The 20976-nt window shown below is 42.6% G+C and overlaps 1 protein-coding gene across 1 annotated transcript in view; it reads right to left on the minus strand.

Moving 5' to 3' along the window:
- Positions 1 to 10280: 10280 nt before the first annotated feature.
- ANKRD33B (ankyrin repeat domain 33B) overlaps positions 10281 to 20976 on the minus strand; it is a 1884278-nt gene continuing 1873582 nt past the window's right edge. Inside the window, exon 4 of the mRNA XM_077271670.1 lies at positions 10281 to 11174. Within this exon, the coding sequence (XP_077127785.1) occupies positions 10339 to 11174 (836 nt within the window). The 3' untranslated portion in view covers positions 10281 to 10338. The remainder of the gene's footprint in view (positions 11175 to 20976) is intronic.

Raw genomic sequence — 20976 nt, forward strand, 5'->3', positions numbered from 1 at the left:
TTTTCGCCTTTCGAACTGTTGTACGCCCGTCGTCCCCGGGGACTGTTAGACATCGCAAAAGAAACCTGGGAAGGTCAAGTCACTCCCTTTAAAACGGTGATCGACCATGTAACACAAATGCAGGACCGTATTGCCGCTGTCATGCCCATTGTTAGGGACCATATGTTACAGGCTCAGGGAGCCCAGAGGCAAAGTTATGATAGAGGTGCTAAGGTCCGTACGTTTGCATCCGGGGATAGGGTGTTGATCCTAATCCCTACAGTGGATAGTAAATTTCTAGCGAAATGGCAGGGCCCCTTTGAGGTCATAGAAAGAGTTGGTGAAGTAAACTATAAAGTGTACCAACCCAGTAAGAGAAAACCAGAACAGATTTATCATGTGAATCTGATAAAACCCTGGAAAGACCGCTCTGCCCTAACGGCGGATCTGCCCCGTCCGGGTTGCGCACCTACCGTACCGGAGGTGCAGATTGCCGAGACGCTCTCGGAACAACAAAAATCTGAGGTTAAGCAGTTTTTGTTACAGAGCCGACAGTTTTTCTCAGAAAAACCTGGCCGGACTAAGCTGGTGAAACATGAGATTGTTACAGAGCCTGGTGTCACAGTTCATGTGAAGCCGTACCGGATTCCGGAAGCACGCCGTGAAGCCGTCTCCCGGGAGGTGGTGGCAATGTTGGACTTAGGAGTCATTGAGGAGTCACACAGCGCCTGGTCCAGTCCAATCGTGTTGATACCTAAGCCGGATGGCTCCATACGGTTTTGTAATGACTTTAGGAAACTGAATGCGGTTTCTAAATTTGATGCGTACCCTATGCCTCGGGTCGATGAGTTAATCGACCGGCTGGGTAAAGCCCGATACATTACGACCCTGGATCTAACAAAGGGGTACTGGCAGATCCCTCTGGCCGAGGCGGCCAGAGAGAAGATGGCATTTGCTACACCGGAAGGTCTGTTCCAGTATGTCTACATGCCGTTTGGACTTCATGGAGCTCCAGCAACGTTCCAGAGGTTGATGGATCGAGTCTTGAGGCCCCACAGGCAGTACGCTTCGGCCTACCTGGATGACATCGTAATTTACAGCATGGACTGGGAAACTCACCTCCGGAAGGTACAGGCGGTGATTGAAGACCTGCGAGACGCAGGCTTAACGGCAAATCCCAAGAAATGTCACATTGGGCTTGAAGAAGCCCGATACTTGGGTTACGTGATTGGCAGAGGAGTGGTTAAACCACAGATCGACAAAATACAGGCAATTCAGAGCTGGCCGCAACCAGTGAACAAGAAACAAGTACAGGCTTTCCTGGGGATCGCCGGCTATTATCGCCGGTTCATACCCAATTTTGCAGCCATAGCTACCCCCTTGACGGATCTTACCAAAGGGAAGGATTCCGTCATGGTAAAATGGTCCTCAGCGGCTGGAGAGGCCTTCCACAGCCTGAAACGAGCTTTGTGCTCTCAGCCCGTACTTGTGACTCCTGATTTCAGCAGCGAGTTTGTGGTGCAAACTGATGCTTCTGATACTGGTGTCGGAGCTGTACTTTCCCAGGTGAGGGACGGAGTCGAACACCCGGTCCTCTACCTCAGCCGGAAACTGAATGTACATGAGCAGAGGTATGCCGTGGTTGAAAAAGAGTGCCTAGCCATTAAATGGGCTCTCGACTCCCTCAAGTATTACCTGGCAGGTAGGAAGTTTAGGCTGGTCACGGACCATGCCCCTCTCAAGTGGATGCACCTCCACAAAGACCGTAATAGTCGGGTAACCCGGTGGTTCCTTGCCCTGCAGGCTTACTCTTTCACGGTGGAGCACCGCCCCGGGGTGCAAATGGGGAACGCTGATGCCCTGTCCCGAGTACACTGTTTCGAGAGTGTTCTTGCTCGATCTGAGTGGTCTGAGCAGGGGGGGAGGATATGTAAGAATCATGTCGGTCTGGTAGTCGGGGGCAGGTATATCTCGCCCAGGTATTTGTCCTATGTGAATTAGACCGCTCAGTATCTTCAGGATAATGATGGGTTAATGAGTGCAGGAATAAAGGTTGACCAGCTGGGGGTTTCCGGTGTCAGCCTGGGGCACACAGATTGCCTGTCTGTGTGAGACAAACGTGAGTGAGAGCTGAGCTCAAGGACTGTGTGTTGTTGGCTGGGTGGGAGAAGCCCCCCCAGTTGTTAGCTAGCAGCTTATTGGTTTAGTTAGTGCCGGTCAGGCTAGGATTTATTTTCATGTTTTGTTTTTCTATGTTGCTATCACGTTAATAAATCTGACCTGAGGTCAGCCAACTTGGAAACCTGCTGTCGCCTCAGAATTCAATGCACAAACCACGTGACCTTTGACCCCAGCAAAGGCGATCCCGGAGTGTTTTATTACAATATATATATATATATATATATATATATATATATATACATACACACACAGTATATATTTATATATATATATATGCACACACAGTATATATATATATATATATATATATATATATATATATATATATATATATATATATACACTCACCGGCCACTTTATTAGGTACACCATGCTAGTAACGGGTTGGACCCTCTTTTGCCTTCAGAACTGCCTCAATTCTTCGTGGCATAGATTCAACAAGGTGCTGGAAGCATTCCTCAGAGATTTTGGTCCATATTGACATGATGGCATCACACAGTTGCCGCAGATTTGTCGGCTGCACATCCCAAAGATGCTCCATACAAGGCAGGATGGATCCATGCTTTCATGTTGTTTACGCCAAATTCTGACCCTACCATCCGAATGTCGCAGCAGAAATCGAGACTCATCAGACCAAGCAACGTTTTTCCAATCTTCTACTGTCCAATTTCGATGAGCTTGTACAAATTGTAGCCTCAGTTTCCTGTTCTTAGCTGAAAGGAGTGGTACCCGGTGTGGTCTTCTGCTGCTGTAGCCCATCTGCCTCAAAGTTCGACGCACTGTGCGTTCAGAGATGCTCTTAGGCCTACCTTGGTTGTAACGGGTGGCGATTTGAGTCACTGTTGCCTTTCTATCAGCTCGAACCAGTCTGCCCATTCTCCTCTGACCTCTGGCATCAACAAGGCATTTCCGCCCACAGAACTGCCGCTCACTGGATTTTTTTTCTTTTTCGGACCATTCTCTGTAAACCCTAGAGATGGTTGTGCGTGAAAATCCCAGTAGATCAGCAGTTTCTGAAATACTCAGACCAGCCCTTCTGGCACCAACAACCATGCCACGTTCAAAGGCACTCAAATCACCTTTCTTCCCCATACTGATGCTCGGTTTGAACTGCAGGAGATTGTCTTGACCATGTCTACATGCCTAAATGCACTGAGTTGCCGCCATGTGATTGGCTGATTAGAAATTAAGTGTTAACAAGAAGTTGGACAGGTGTACCTAATAAAGTGGCCGGTGAGTGTATATATATATATATATATATACACACAGTATATATGCAGTGGGGCAAAAAAGTATTTAGTCAGTCAGCAATAGTGCAAGTTCCACCACTTAAAAAGATGAGAGGCGTCTGTAATTTACATCATAGGTAGACCTCAACTATGGGAGACAAACTGAGAAAAAAAAATACAGAAAATCACATTGTCTGTTTTTTTATCATTTTATTTGCATATTCTGGTGGAAAATAAGTATTTGGTCAGAAACAAACAATCAAGATTTCTGGCTCTCACAGACCTGTAACTTCTTCTTTAAGAGTCTCCTCTTTCCTCCACTCATTACCTGTAGTAATGGCACCTGTTTAAACTTGTTATCAGTATAAAAAGACACCTGTGCACACCCTCAAACAGTCTGACTCCAAACTCCACTATGGTGAAGACCAAAGAGCTGTCAAAGGACACCAGAAACAAAATTGTAGCCCTGCACCAGGCTGGGAAGACTGAATCTGCAATAGCCAACCAGCTTGGAGTGAAGAAATCAACAGTGGGAGCAATAATTAGAAAATGGAAGACATTCAAGACCACTGATAATCTCCCTCGATCTGGGGCTCCACGCAAAATCCCACCCCGTGGGGTCAGAATGATCACAAGAACGGTGAGCAAAAATCCCAGAACCACGCGGGGGGACCTAGTGAATGAACTGCAGAGAGCTGGGACCAATGTAACAAGGCCTACCATAAGTAACACACTACGCCACCATGGACTCAGATCCTGCAGTGCCAGACGTGTCCCACTGCTTAAGCCAGTACATGTCCGGGCCCATCTGAAGTTTGCTAGAGAGCATTTGGATGATCCAGAGGAGTTTTGGGAGAATGTCCTATGGTCTGATGAAACCAAACTGGAACTGTTTGGTAGAAACACAACTTGTCGTGTTTGGAGGAAAAAGAATACTGAGTTGCATCCATCAAACACCATACCTACTGTAAAGCATGGTGGTGGAAACATCATGCTTTGGGGCTGTTTCTCTGCAAAGGGGCCAGGACGACTGATCCGGGTACATGAAAGAATGAATGGGGCCATGTATCGTGAGATTTTGAGTGCAAACCTCCTTCCATCAGCATGGGCATTGAAGATGAAACGTGGCTGGGTCTTTCAACATGACAATGATCCAAAGCACACCGCTAGGGCAACGAAGGAGTGGCTTCGTAAGAAGCATTTCAAGGTCCTGGAGTGGCCTAGCCAGTCTCCAGATCTCAACCCTATAGAAAACCTTTGGAGGGAGTTGAAAGTCCGTGTTGCCAAGCGAAAAGCCAAAAACATCACTGCTCTAGAGGAGATCTGCATGGAGGAATGGGCCAACATACCAACAACAGTGTGTGGCAACCTTGTGAAGACTTACAGAAAACGTTTGACCTCTGTCATTGCCAACAAAGGATGTATTACAAAGTATTGAGATGAAATTTTGTTTCTGACCAAATACTTATTTTCCACCATAATATGCAAATAAAATGCTAAAAAAACAGACAATGTTATTTTCTGGATTTTTGTTTCTCAGTTTGTCTCCCATAGTTGAGGTCTACCTATGATGTAAATTACAGACGCCTCTCATCTTTTTAAGTGGTGGAACTTGCACTATTGCTGACTGACTAAATACTTTTTTGCCCCACTGTATATATATATATATATATATATATATATATGTATATATATATATATATATGTATATATATATATTTTGAAGAATTTTTGGTTTTAAAAGAATGTGTACAGTTGTGTATTACAATGCGATTTTAACATGAGCTTTTACATACAGAGAGCTGCTGTATGTAACAGCTCATGTTAAAATCGCATTGCAATCGGATAGAAATCACAATGCACTCAGATGTAAATCGGATGCTAGGTGTGAAAGTTGCATTGTACTCGCATGACACTCGCATAGCACTCATCCGTTTTTTCGGTCCGGAAATCGGACCGTTTTTGTGGGTATGAGCCCTTAACCCCTTCCCGACATTTGACGTACTATCCCGTCGAGGTGGGGTGGGCCCCCATGACCGCCGACGGGATAGTACGTCATACGCGATCGGCCGCGCTCACGGGGGGAGCGCGGCCGATCGCGGCCGGGTGTCGGCTGCATATCGCAGCTGACATCCGGCACTATGTGCCAGGAGCGGTCACGGACCGCCCCCGGCACATTAACCCCCGGCACACCGCGATCAAACATGATCGCGGTGTACCGGCGGTACAGGGAAGCATCGCGCAGGGAGGGGGCTCCCTGCGGGCTTCCCTGAGACGATCGGTACAAGGTGATGTACTCACCTCGTACCGAACGTCTTCTCCCTGCAGGCCCCGGATCCAAAATGGCCGAGGGGCTGTATCCGGGTCCTGCAGGGAGCACTTCCGGGTCGGAGCAGGCTGCAGATGAAAGCTGCAGCCTGCTCCGATGAAAGGATGATCGCGGATCTCATAGAGTGCTGTGCACACTATCAGATCTGCGATCTGTGATGTCCCCCCCTGGGACAAAGTAAAAAAGTAAAAAAAAAAATTTCCACATGTGTAAAAAAAAAAAAAAAAATTCCTAAATAAATAATAATAATAAAAAAAAAAATATTATTCCCATAAATACATTTCTTTATCTAAAAAAAACAAACAAAAACAATAAAAGTACACATATTTAGTATCGCCGCGTCCGTAACGACCCAACCTATAAAACTGGCCCACTAGTTAACCCCTTCAGTAAACACCGTAAGAAAAAAAAAAAAAAAACGAGGCAAAAAACAACGCTTTATTACCATACCGCCGAACAAAAAGTGGAATAACACGCGATCAAAAAGACGGATATAAATAACCATGTTACCGCTGAAAACGTCATCTTGTCCCGCAAAAAACGAGCCGCCATACAGCATCATCAGCAAAAAAATAAAAAAGTTATAGTCCTCAGAATAAAGCGATGCCAAAATAATTATTTTTTCTATAAAATAGTTTTTATCGTATAAAAGCGTCAAAACATAAAAAAATGATATAAATGAGATATCGCTGTAATCGTACTGACCCGACGAATAAAACTGCTTTATCAATTTTACCAAGCGCAGAACGGTATAAACGCCTCTCCCAAAAGAAATTCATGAATAGCTGGTTTTTGGTTATTCTGCCTCACAAAAATCGGAATAAAAAGTGATAAAAAATGGTCACGTGTCCGAAAATGTTACCAATAAAAACGTCAACTCGTCCCGCAAAAAAAAAAAAACCTCACATGACTCTGTGGACCAAAATGTGGAAAAATTATAGGTCTCAAAATGTGGAGACGCAAAAACTTTTTTGCTATAAAAAGCGTCTTTTAGTCTGGTTTCACACTTGCGTTTTTATCTGCATGCATTTTTTAAAAAAACCACGTGTGAAAAAATGCATGTAAACGCGGTAAAACGCATGCGTTTTTATAGAAAAACACAAGAAAACAAGAAAAAAACAAAAAACCCTAACCCTACCCCTACCCTGAAATACGTGGCACTGAAATACGTGGCACTGAAATATACGTTTATATACGTATATACGTATATAAGTGCCACGATATTTCAGTGGCCACGTATTTCAGTGGCCACGTATTTAAGTGCCACGTATTTAAGTGCCACGTATTTAAGTGCCACGTATTTAAGTGCCACGTATTTCAGTGCCACTTATTTACGTGCCACGTATTTACGTGCCACGTATTTTTCAGTGCCTGAAATACGTGGCACTGAAATATCGTGGCACTGAAATATCGTGGCACTGAAGTATTTACGTGCCACGTATTTTTCAGTGCCTGAAATACGTGGCACTGAAATACGTGGCACTGAAATATCGTGGCACTGAAATATCGTGGCATTGAAATATCGTGGCACTGAAATACGTGGCACTGAAATACGTGGCACTTAAATACGTGGCACTTAAATACGTGGCTCTTAAATACGTGGCACTTATATACGTGGCACTTATATACGTGGCACTTATGACTGTCAGAAAATGTTCAGTAAACGGTTAGGGGTGAGGTTAGGGGTAGGGTTTCAGGTAGAATTGGGGAGTTTCCACTGTCCAGGCACATCAGGGGCTCTCCAAACGCGACATGGCGTCCAATCTCAATTCCAGCCAATTCTGCGTTGAAAAAGTAAAACAGTGCTCCTTCCCTTCCGAGCTCTCCCGTGCGTCCAAAAAGGGGTTTACCCCAACATATGGGGTATCAGCGTACTAGGGACAAATTGAACAACAACTTCTGGGGTCCAAGTTCTCTTGTTATCCTTGGGAAAATAAAAATTTGGGGGGCTAAAAATCATTTTTGTGGGAAAAAAAATATGTTTTATTTTCACGGCTCTGCGTTGTAAACTGTAGTGAAACACTTGGGGGTTCAAAGTTCTCACAACACATCTAGATAAGTTCCTTGGGAGGTCTAGTTTCCAATATGGGGTCACTTGTGGGGGGTTTGTACTATTTGGGTACATCAGGGGCTCTGCAAATGCAACGTGACGCCTGCAGACCAATCCATTTAAGTCTGCATTCCAAATGGCGCTCCTTCCCTTCCGAGCTCTGTCATGCGCCCAAACAGTGGTCCCCCCCCACAAATGGGGTATCAGCGTACTCCAGACAAATTGGACAACAACTTTTGAGGTCCAATTTATCCTGATACCCTTGTAAAAATACAAAACTGGGGGCTAAAAAATCATTTTTGTGAAAAAAAAAATAATTTTTATTTTCACGGCTCTGCGTTATAAACTGTAGTGAAACACTTGGGGGTTCAAAGCTCTCAAAACACATCTAGATAAGTTCCTTAGGGGGTCTACTTTCCAAAATGGTGTCACTTGTGGGGGGGTTTAATGTTTAGGCACATCAGGGGCTCTGCAAATGCAACGTGACGCCTGCAGACCAATCCATTTAAGTCTGCATTCCAAATGGCGCTCCTTCCCTTCCGAGCTCTGTCATGCGCCCAAACAGTGGTTCCCCCCCACATAGGGGGTATCAACGTACTCAGGACAAATTGGACAACAACTTTTAGGGTCCAATTTATCCTGATACCCTTGTGAAAATACAAAACTGGGGGCTAAATTTCATTTTTGTGAAAAAAAAAAAAATTATTTTCACGGCTCTGCGTTATAAACTGTAGTGAAACACTTGGTGGTTCAAAGTTCTCACAACACATCTAGATAAGTTCCTTGGGGGGTCTAGTTTCCAATATGGGGTCACTTGTGGGGGGTTTGTACTGTTTGGGTACATCAGGGGCTCTGCAAATGCAACGTGACGCCTGCAGACCAATCCATTTAAGTCTGCATTCCAAATGGCGCTCCTTCCCTTCCGAGCTCTGTCATGCGCCCAAACAGTGGTCCCCCCCCACAAATGGGGTATCAGCGTACTCCAGACAAATTGGACAACAACTTTTGAGGTCCAATTTATCCTGATACCCTTGTAAAAATACAAAACTGGGGGCTAAAAAATCATTTTTGTGAAAAAAAAAATAATTTTTATTTTCACGGCTCTGCGTTATAAACTGTAGTGAAACACTTGGGGGTTCAAAGCTCTCAAAACACATCTAGATAAGTTCCTTAGGGGGTCTACTTTCCAAAATGGTGTCACTTGTGGGGGGGTTTAATGTTTAGGCACATCAGGGGCTCTCCAAACGCAACATGGCATCCCATCTTAATTCCAGTCAATTTTGCATTGAAAAGTAAAATAGCGCTTCTTCCCTTCTGAGCTCTGCTATGCGCCCAAACAATGGTTTACACCCACATATGGGGTATCGTCGTACTCAGGACAAATTGCACAACAACTTTTGTGGTCTAATTTCTTCTCTTACCCTTGGGGAAATAAAAAAATGGGGGTTAAAAGATCATTTTTGTGAAAAAATATGATTTTTTATTTTTACGGCTCTGCATTATAAACTTCTGTGAAGCACTTGTTGGGTCAAAGTGCTCAACACACATCTAGATAAGTTCCTTAAGGGGTCTACTTTCCAAAATGGTGTCACTCGTGGGGGGTTTCAATGTTTAGGCACATTAGGGGCTCTCCAAACGCAACATGGCGTCCCATCTCAATTCCAGTCAATTTTGCATTGAAAAGTCAAATGGCGCTCCTTTGCTTCCAAGCTCTGCCATGCGCCCAAACTGTGGTTTACCCCCACATATGGGGTATCAGCGTACTCAGGACAAATTGTACAACAACTTTTGGGGTCTATTTTCTCCTGTTACCCTTGGTAAAATAAAACAAATTGGAGCTGAAATAAATTTTGTGTGAAAAAAAGTTAAATGTTCATTTTTATTTAAACATTCCAAAAATTCCTGTGAAACACCTGAAGGGTTAATAAACTTCTTGAAAGTGGTTTTGAGTACCTTGAGGGGTGCAGTTTTTAGAATGGTGTCACACTTGGGTATTTTCTATCATATAGACCCCTCAAAATGACTTCAAATGAGATGTGGTCCCTAAAAAAAAATGGTGTTGTAAAAATGAGAAATTGCTGGTCAACTTTTAACCCTTATAACTCCCTAACAAAAAAAAATTTTGGTTCCAAAATTGTGCTGATGTAAAGTAGACATGTGGGAAATGTTATTTATTAAGTATTTTGTGTGACATATGTCTGTGATTTAAGGGCATAAAAATTCAAAGTTGGAAAATTGCGAAATTTTCAAAATTTTCGCCAAATATTCGTTTTTTTCACAAATAAACGCAAGCTATATCGAAGAAATTTTACCACTAACATGAAGTACAATATGTCACGAGAAAACAATGTCAGAATCGCCAAGATCCGTTGAAGCGTTCCAGAGTTATAACCTCATAAAGGGACAGTGGTCAGAATTGTAAAAATTGGCCCGGTCATTAACGTGCAAACCACCCTTGGGGGTGAAGGGGTTAATGTTAAAAACTCATTCATTGTGATTCTTCAGCTTACAGTATTTATATTTTTATAAGTGTGGTTTGGTGAATGTACTATACAAATATTAAGTAAGACTTATTTTTTTAACATAATTTTTTTTTTCTCCTCAGCTTCTTTAATTTTTCTAAGAGCCTCTTCTTCTGCTTTTTTCCTTTCTTCTTTTACCTCCTTGTAACGCCACTTTGGAATCTGTAGGTAAGTATTGTCTTTGACATTACTATGTCTCCGTGATTTATCTGGATGATATGTTGGTGCAGGAGCCTTAGTGACACGAACCTTTGGAACTATGAATCCTGGCCTCACACTGCTTCTTCTTAGTAAATTTAATGGTAAAAGACTTGTTCTTCTTGTAGACTTTACATCCGTCTTTCTTGATGAATGCGGTTGAAGACTAGCTCTTCTTTCCTTTTTCTTGGAAATTACAGTAACACATGAGTTATGGAAAAGTTTTTCATGAGTCTTTGTGCGATTTTTGTCTAAAGATCTGATTTCATTTGCTCGCTTTTTTCTTAGGATCTCTTGCACAGAGTATCTACGTTTCCCAACACATGGGGGGCTATCAGGACACACTGTTCTGCAACTGATAGCAACAAATGGGCTATTCATGCTGGTTGTGATTTTAACCATGTGATCAAGAACACCATCCTCCTCAGGTTCAGTAAAATAATTAAAAGTAAATACTGATTTGATGCATTCTGAAACCTTCTGTGCACATGTTTTTGGTTCTGCTGCCTTGGCAAGGAGTTCTTTCATTTTAGGCCATTCCATTTGGAATTGATTGCTAAATTGTTCTGGAGATGGTCTATCCAAGAGTCTCTGCATAAGATAGGCTGTATCATATCTCCCTGTAAATCTTGCCCATTCTCTGGAGGTGAATCCACGACTTGGATCCACAGCTTGAATATCAGCACCTAAAAAAAAAGAATTATATTATTAAGAAATGTTTTTAATATGTTAGTGCCAGGCAAAGGCCGTATAAAAATTGAATTATCAAACTTTTTTCTTATGCTGCTTTCTTCCAAATACCATCTTACCACCTATTGGAGACCATCTATAGTCAATCAAGTAGATTGGCAATAAGCATTGAAATTTAAAGAAATTCAACCCTCAATTGATTTAGCCCATTAAAGAATTTGTCTGGAGCTGGTGATATTGCATGTGCTAATATATTTGCATATAGAGCTCATACACAATTAACAGTTATATACAACTACTTGCCAATTGTGCACACAGTCTTGCAAGTATGTGCAGATGTAATATCATCAACGCCAACCGCCTTCCAATTCAGGAGTGGCGCTCGGCTATACTCTTATAGGGGCACTCATATCTTAGAGATGCTTATAATTTTGGACTTCACAGGCCTCAATAACATTGGCCTCAAATGTCATAGATGAAAAGGTGTCTTTCTAGTAGAAATAATAATATAAACCAGAGGTAATGACCTTTAATTGAAAGTGAGGACATTTGGAAACTGGATTTCTATTTACATTTATGTTGCGAAAGTCAAAGCACAGTGAGACAGTATGCTGTAAATTATATAAAGACTTGCTTCAGTCTAATAAAGGTCGGACACTTTTGTATCAGACTCTCTGTGATGAGCATTTTTTTCATTTGCTGCTTGATCTCTTTTAGGCTGGAGTCACACATAACGTATAAAAAAATCTGTCCCTTTTACATGGACAAGAATCGCACTTGTCCCTGAACAGTGATCCATATGTCATCAGTGTGCAATGCGAAGATGCGATTTTCTCGAATCTAAGCATCCGTGTGGCATCCGTATGGCGAGATTTTCTCTACGGCTTGCAAATTGGACATATAATGGATCCATGACCTTAAATATTCGTGAAAACATATATACAGTCTATATATATATATATATATATATATATATATATATATATATATATATATATAGACTGTATATATATATATATATATATATATGTCAGTGCTATATATATATTTATATTTCATACAGAGCTAGATAGCAGAATATCTGATAATTCGATTGTTGGGTTCTGTAAAATTATTACAGAACCCGACAGGATATGAGACTTGGTTTACATACAGTAAACCATTGCAGAACAGTTAGATTTTTATATGTCCCTCACTAATAATGTTAGTAGTGTGTGTGTACAATTTTGGAGCTGTAGGTGTTAAATTAAAGGATTAATTCACAGTGAAAACTGGCGTGGGCTCCTGTGCAATTTTCTCCACCAGAGAGGGAAAGCCAGTGATTGAGGGCAGATATTAATAGCCTAGAGAGGGACCATGGTTATTGCCCCCCCCCCCCCGCTAAAAACATCTGCCCTGAGCCACCCCAGAAAAGGTGCATCTGTAAGATTCCCATTGCCCTGTAGGGGTGGCATATGGGGTAATAGGGGTTAATGTCACCTTGTTATTGTAAGGTGACATTAAGCCCAGTTAATAATGGAGAGGTGTCAATAAGACACCTATTCATTACTAATCATATAGTATGAATGGGTTAAAAAATACACCCACATTAAGAATAAAGTCTTTTAATGAAATAATTAAACACAGGTTTTCCATCTTTATTACACTCTCAATCCAATTGAAGCCCTTGTTCTCCTGTAAAAAAATCCAAAATAAAAAAGCAACAATATCCTATACCTGTCCACCGTACAGTCAAGTCCCACACTGCAATCCATCTCAAGGGGTTAAATAATTTACAACTGAGAGCAGTGCTAATGCTACCAGCTTAGCTGTAAACCACTGTGTAATGAATGAAAAGCTGCCTGCGCAGCCTCCCCGCCTGACCGGAAATGAACTCATTAGCATGGGAAAGCTTCTGAACATTTTCCCACGCTGTCAAGTTCACCGCGGGTATTCTGTTATCTAGCTCTTTATGAAATATAAAGATATATATTATATTATAATATTATAAATATTCAAAAAAGGGGCAAAAACTGAACTCGGTAATTATAGGCCAGTAAGCTTAACCTCTACTGTGGGTAAAATCCTGGAGGGCATTCTAAGGGATACTATACTGGAGTATCCGAAGAGGAATAACCTTATGACCCAGTATCAGCACGGGTTTACTAGGGACCGTTCATGTCAGACTAATTTGATCAGCTTCTATGAAGAGGTAAGTTCCGGACTGGACCAAGGGAACCCAGTGGACGTAGTATATATGGACTTTTCCAAAGCTTTTGATACGGTGCCACACAAATGGTTGTTACATAAAATGAGAGTAATGGGGATAGGGGAAAATATGTGTAAGTGGGTTGATAGCTGGCTCAGGGATAGGAAACAAAGGGTGGTTATTAATGGAGCACACTCGGACTGGGTCACGGTTAGCAGTGGGGTACCACAGGGGTCAGTATTGGGCCCTCTTCTTTTTAACATATTTATTAATGACCTTGTAGGGGGCATTCAGAGTAGAATTTCAATATTTGCAGATGACACTAAACTCTGCAGGGTAATCAATACAGGGGAGGACAATTTTATATTACAGGATGATTTATGTAAACTAGAAGCTTGGGCTGATAAATGGCAAATGAGCTTTAATGTGGATAAATGTAAGGTCATGCACTTGGGTAGAAGTAATAAGTAGGGTTGAGCGAAACGGGTCGTTCATTTTCAAAAGTCGCCGACTTTTGGCTAAGTCGGCGTCTCATGAAACCCGATCCGACCCCTGTGCTTGTCGGCCATGCGGTACGCGACTTTCGCGCCAAAGTCGCGTTTCAATGACGCAAAAAGCACCATTTCTCAGCCAATGAAGGTGAACGCAGAGTGTGGGCAGCGTGATGACATAGGTCCTGGTCCCCACCATCTTAGAGAAGGGCATTGCAGTGATTGGCTTGCTGTCTGCGGCGTCACAGGGGCTATAAAGGGGCGTTCCCGCCGACCGCCATCTTACTGCTGCTGATCTGAGCTTAGGGAGAGGTTGCTGCCGCTTCGTCAGAAGCAGGGAGAGCGTTAGGCAGGGTCCACTAACCACCAAACCGCTTGTGCTGTAGCGATTTCCACTGTCCAACACCACCTTCGGTGTGCAGGGACAGTGGAAGCTATTTTTTTTTTTTTTTTATCTCAGCGCTGTAGCTCATTGGGCTGCCCTAGAAGGCTCCGTGATAGCTGTATTGCTGGGTGTACGCCACTGTGGAAACCAACTGCTTTTTTCAAAGCACATATCCTCTTGTTCCTTCCTTTCTGCACAGCTATCTTTTTTGTTTGTCCACACTTTTTATTTAATTTGTGCATCAGTCCACTCCTATTGCTGCCTGCCATACCTGGCTGAGATTACTGCAGGGGAGATAGTAATTGTAGGACATTTTTTTTTTTTTTTTTTGTGGGAGATTAAGATTGGCATTTCTGCTACAGTGCCATCCCTGTGTGTGCCATCTTTCATTCAGTGGGCCATAGAAAGCCTATTTATTTTTTTGTTTTTTTTAATATTATTGGGTTTCTAAAGTCTCCCTGAAAAAAAAAAAATACATAAAAAAACAGTGGGAGAGTAATATTGCCCTTTCAGCTTGTGTGCCAGTCTTGACTCCTGGGTGTGCCACCTCTCTCTCTCTCATTCAGTGGGCCATAGAAAGCATATTTATTATTATAATTTTTTTTTTTTTTATATTATTGGGTTTCTAAAGTCATTTTGAAAAAAAAAAAAAAATACATAAAAAAACAGTGGGAGAGTAATATTGCCCTTTCAGCTTGTGTGCCAGTCTTGACTCCTGGGTGTGCCACCTCTCTCTCTCTCATTCAGTGGGCCATAGAAAGCATATTTATTATTATAATTTTTTTTTTTTTTTAATATTATTGGGTTTCTAAAGTCATTTTGAAAAAAAAAAAATACATAAAAAAACAGTGGGAGAGTAATATTGCCCTTTCAGCTTGTGTGCCAGTCTTGACTCCTGGGTGTGCCACCTCTCTCTCTCAAATTGTGGGCCATAGAAAGCCTATTTATTTTTTTGCTTGATTTGGGTTCTAAAATCTACGTTTAAAAAAATCACTACATCAATCAGTGGGAGAAAAATATTGGCCTCAGGGCTTGTGTGCCACTCCTGACTCCTGTGTGTGCCATCTCTCACTCAGTGGGCCATAGAAAGCCTATTTATTTTTTTGCTTGATTTGGGTTCTAAAATCTACCAGAAAAAAAAATAAAACATCAATCAGTGGGAGATTAATATTGGCCTCAGGGCTTGTGTGCCACTCCTGACTCCTGACTCCTGTGTGTGCCATCTCTCACTCAGTGGGCCATAGAAAGCCTATTTATTTTTTTGCTTGATTTGGGTTCTAAAATCTACCAGAAAAAAAAATAAAACATCAATCAGTGGGAGATTAATATTGGCCTCAGGGCTTGTGTGCCACTCCTGACTCCTGACTCCTGTGTGTGCCATCTCTCACTCAGTGGGCCATAGAAAGCCTATTTATTTTTTTGCTTGATTTGGGTTCTAAAATCTACCAGAAAAAAAAATAAAACATCAATCAGTGGGAGATTAATATTGGCCTCAGGGCTTGTGTGCCACTCCTGACTCCTGACTCCTGTGTGTGCCATCTCTCACTCAGTGGGCCATAGAAAGCTTATTATTTTTTGTTTTTTTATTATTTGGTTTCTAAAGTCTCCCTGAAACAAAAAAAAAAAATTAAAAAAACAGTGGGAGATTAATATTGCCCTTTCAGATTGTGTGCCAGTCTTGACTCCTGGGTGTGCCACCTCTCTCTCTCAAATTGTGGGCCATAGAAAGCCTATTTATTTTTTTGCTTGATTTGGGTTCTAAAATCTACCTTTAAAAAAATCACTACATCAATCAGTGGGAGAAAAATATTGGCCTCAGGGCTTGTGTGCCACTCCTGACTCCTGTGTGTGCCATCTCTCACTCAGTGGGCCATAGAAAGCCTATTTATTTTTTTGCTTGATTTGGGTTCTAAAATCTACCAGAAAAAAAATAAAACATCAATCAGTGGGAGATTAATATTGGCCTCAGGGCTTGTGTGCCACTCCTGACTCCTGACTCCTGTGTGTGCCATCTCTCACTCAGTGGGCCATAGAAAGCCTATTTATTTTTTTGCTTGATTTGGGTTCTAAAATCTACCAGAAAAAAAAATAAAACATCAATCAGTGGGAGATTAATATTGGCCTCAGGGCTTGTGTGCCACTCCTGACTCCTGACTCCTGTGTGTGCCATCTCTCACTCAGTGGGCCATAGAAAGCCTATTTATTTTTTTTGCTTGATTTGGGTTCTAAAATCAGCCAGAAAAAAAAATAAAACATCAATCAGTGGGAGATTAATATTGGCCTCAGGGCTTGTGTGCCACTCCTGACTCCTGACTCCTGTGTGTGCCATCTCTCACTCAGTGGGCCATAGAAAGCCTATTTATTTTTTTGCTTGATTTGGGTTCTAAAATCTACCAGAAAAAAAAATAAAACATCAATCAGTGGGAGATTAATATTGGCCTCAGGGCTTGTGTGCCACTCCTGACTCCTGTGTGTGCCATCTCTCACTCAGTGGGCCATAGAAAGCCTATTTATTTTTTTGCTTGATTTGGGTTCTAAAATCTACCAGAAAAAAAAATAAAACATCAATCAGTGGGAGATTAATATTGGCCTCAGGGCTTGTGTGCCACTCCTGACTCCTGTGCGTGCTATCTCTCACTCAGTGGGCCATAGAAAGCCTATTTATTTTTTTGCTTGATTTGGGTTCTAAAATCTACCAGAAAAAAAAATAAAACATCAATCAGTGGGAGATTAATATTGGCCTCAGGGCTTGTGTGCCACTCCTGACTCCTGACTCCTGTGTGTGCCATCTCTCACTCAGTGGGCCATAGAAAGCCTATTTATTTTTTTGCTTGATTTGGGTTCTAAAATCTACCAGAAAAAAAAATAAAACATCAATCAGTGGGAGATTAATATTGGCCTCAGGGCTTGTGTGCCACTCCTGACTCCTGACTCCTGTGTGTGCCATCTCTCACTCAGTGGGCCATAGAAAGCCTATTTATTTTTTTGCTTGATTTGGGTTCTAAAATCTACCAGAAAAAAAAATAAAACATCAATCAGTGGGAGATTAATATTGGCCTCAGGGCTTGTGTGCCACTCCTGACTCCTGTGTGTGCTATCTCTCACTCAGTGGGCCATAGAAAGCCTATTTATTTTTTTGCTTGATTTGGGTTCTAAAATCTACCAGAAAAAAAAATAAAACATCAATCAGTGGGAGATTAATATTGGCCTCAGGGCTTGTGTGCCACTCCTGACTCCTGTGTGTGCTATCTCTCACTCAGTGGGCCATAGAAAGCCTATTTATTTTTTTGCTTGATTTGGGTTCTAAAATCTACCAGAAAAAAAAATAAAACATCAATCAGTGGGAGATTAATATTGGCCTCAGGGCTTGTGTGCCACTCCTGACTCCTGTGTGTGCTATCTCTCACTCAGTGGGCCCTAGAAAGTCTTTTTATTTTTTTAGTATTTGGTTTCTAAATTGTCCCTGAAAGAAATCATTTGATCTTATTTGGTTTCTAAAGTCTCCCTGAGAAAAAAAAAAAAAAAAAAAACGTGTGAGATTAATATTGACATTTGTGCTTGAGTGACAGTCCTGCGTGTGTGGCATCTCTCATTCAGTGGGCCATAAAAAGCCTATTTATTTTTTAGTTTTTTTTAATATTATTGGGTTTCTAAAGTCTCCCTGAAAAAAAAAAATACATAAAAAAACAGTGGGAGAGTAATATTGCCCTTTCAGCTTGTGTGCCAGTCTTGACTCCTGGGTGTGCCACCTCTCTCTCTCTCATTCAGTGGGCCATAGAAAGCCTATTTATTTTTTATTTTTTTTTAATATTATTGGGTTTCTAAAGTCTCCCTGAAAAAAAAAACAAAAAACATAAAAAAACAGTGGGAGAGTAATATTGCCCTTTCAGCTTGTGTGCCAGTCTTGACTCCTGGGTGTGCCACCTCTCTCTCTCTCATTCAGTGGGCCATAGAAAGCCTATTTATTTTTTTTCCTTTTTTTAATATTATTTGGTTTCTAAAGTCTCCCTGAAAAAAAAAAAAGACATAAAAAAACAGTGGGAGAGTAATATTGCCCTTTCAGCTTGTGTGCCAGTCTTGACTCCTGGGTGTGCCACCTCTCTCTCTCTCATTCAGTGGGCCATAGAAAGCCTGTTTATTTTTTTATTTATTAGTATTTGGTTTCTAAATTGTCCCTGAAAAAAACATTTTATCTTATTTGGTTTCTAAAGTCTCCCTGAGAAAAAAAAAAAAAATTAGGTGGGAGAATAATATTGACATTAGTGCTTGAGTGACAGTCCTGCGTGTGTGTCATCTCTGTGATTTTGTGCCACAGAAAACAGAGTGTGTAACATTGTGCCTGATTTTCCTTGTGGGATATAGAAATCATACTGAAGTTATAGCTCACCGTGTAAGTTGTTTGACAGCAACAAATAAAGTTACTTTGGTTAATTTTTTAAAACAATGAGGAAGCCTGGTGCAAGAGGTTGTGGCCGTGGGCGTTCATTGTCAGCTGGTAATGATGGTAGTGGTAGTGGAGCATCAGGTGGTCGTGGGGATAAAAATATTCCACCTAAGTCTGGAGCTGTGGAGCCAGTTTCGTCGTCTGGCTACACAAGGCCTCGAACGCTCTCTTTTCTGGGAGTAGGAAAAACGCTTTTAAAGCCGGAGCAGCAACAGCAAGTTTTGGCTTACATTGCAGACTCAGCCTCTAGCTCTTTTGCCTCCTCTTCTGAAACTGGTAAATGTAAAAGCAGCGCGTCGCTTGTGGATGTTCACGGTCAGGGACAAGTCGCTTCCTTGTCCTCCTCAGCAAAAACTACAACAAGAGAGAAGGATGCAGCAGGCGACACAACGGGTCACTCCATGGAGCTCTTTACACATACCGTCCCTGGCTTAGAAAGTGAAACACTTAACAGGCCATGCCCATTACAAGTAGAATCTGACATGGAGTGCACTGATGCACAGCCACAGCCAGAGTACTATGCTGCTCCTTTGACTCAGACCACCACATTGCCCTCTCAGGGTACAGATCCACAATCAGACCCTGATGAGACTATGTTGCCCCGCCACGAACGCTATACCACAGACCGACACAGTGACACAGACGAAGTTGCACACGAGCTCGAAGAGGAGGTAATAGATGACCCGGTTGTTGACCCCGATTGGCAGCCATTGGGGGAACAGGGTGCAGGCAGCAGTAGTTCAGAAGCGGAGGTGGAGGAGGGGCCGCAGCAGGCATCAACATCGCAACAGGTTCCATCTGCCGGGCCCCTATCTGGCCCAAAACGCGTGTCAAAGCCAAAACCTGTTGGAGCACAGCGTTGCCATCCGGTTAAAGCTCAGTCTGCAATCCCTGAAAAGGGATCCGATGCTAGGAAGAGTGCAGTCTGGCATTTTTTTAAACAACATCCAATTGATCAGCGCAAAGTCATCTGTCAAAAATGTTCAACTAGCTTAAGCAGAGGTCAGAATCTGAAAAGTCTCAATACTAGTTGCATGCATAGACACTTAACCACCATGCATTTTCAAGCCTGGACTAACTACCAAACGTCCCTTAAGGTTGTAGCACCCTCGGCCAATGAAGCTAGTCATCAACGCAACATCCCTTCCATCACTGTAAGGCCACCATTTTCCGCACCACCGGCAGTATCTGTGCAGGTTTCTTTGACAGCCAAAAGCAGTCAGGGTCAGGGAATCACCAGTTTTGTAGGAGGAAATATTGCATCTAGGGCACCGGCGGAAACAATACCGTCTCCAACCGTCTCTCAGTCTGCCATGTCCACCGGCACACCCGCAAGTTCCACGATCTCCATCTCTCCAGTTCAGCTCACACTACATGAGACTCTGGTTAGAAAAAGGAAGTACTTATCCTCGCATCCGCGTACACAGGCTTTTAACGCCCACATAGCTAGACTAATCTCGTTAGAGATGATGCCCTACCGGTTAGTTGAAAGCGAAGCTTTCAAAGCCCTAATGGAGTACGCTGAACCACGATACGAGCTACCCAGTCGACACTTTTTTTCCAGAAAAGCCATCCCAGCCCTGCACCAGCATGTTAAACAGCGCATCGTCCATGCACTCAGGCAATCTGTGAGTACAAAGGTGCACCTGACTACAGATGCATGGACCAGTAGGCATGGCCAGGGACGTTATGTGTCCATCACGGCACACTGGGTGAATGTGGTGGATGCAGGGTCCACAGGGGACATCAATTTAGGGACAGTTGTGCCTAGCCCACGGTCTAGGAAACAGTTGACTGTAGGCGTTCGCACCCCCTCCTCCTCCTCCTCCTCGTCCTCCTGCAGAAGCTACAGCTCTTCCACAGACCGCAGTCGGCCAACCACTCCATCGGCAGATGACACTGTTGCACACCAGTTGTCCCATTATGGGCCAGCTACTGGCAAGCGTCAGCAGGCTGTATTGGCTATGAAGTGTTTGGGCGACAACAGACACACCGCGGAAGTTCTGTCCGAGTTCTTGCAACAAGAAACGCAGTCGTGGCTGGGCACAGTAGATCTTGAGGCAGGCAAGGTAGTTAGTGATAACGGAAGGAATTTCATGGCTGCCATCTCCCTTTCCCAACTGAAACACATTCCTTGCCTGGCTCACACCTTAAACCTGGTGGTGCAGTGCTTATTGAAAACTTATCCTGGGTTCTCCGACCTGCTCCTCAAAGTGCGTGGACTTTGCTCACATATCCGACGTTCGCCTGTACACGCCAGCCGTATGCAGAACTATCAGCGGTCTTTGAA

Source organism: Ranitomeya variabilis, chromosome 6 (assembly GCF_051348905.1).
Source record: "Ranitomeya variabilis isolate aRanVar5 chromosome 6, aRanVar5.hap1, whole genome shotgun sequence".
Taxonomy (NCBI): domain Eukaryota; kingdom Metazoa; phylum Chordata; class Amphibia; order Anura; family Dendrobatidae; genus Ranitomeya; species Ranitomeya variabilis.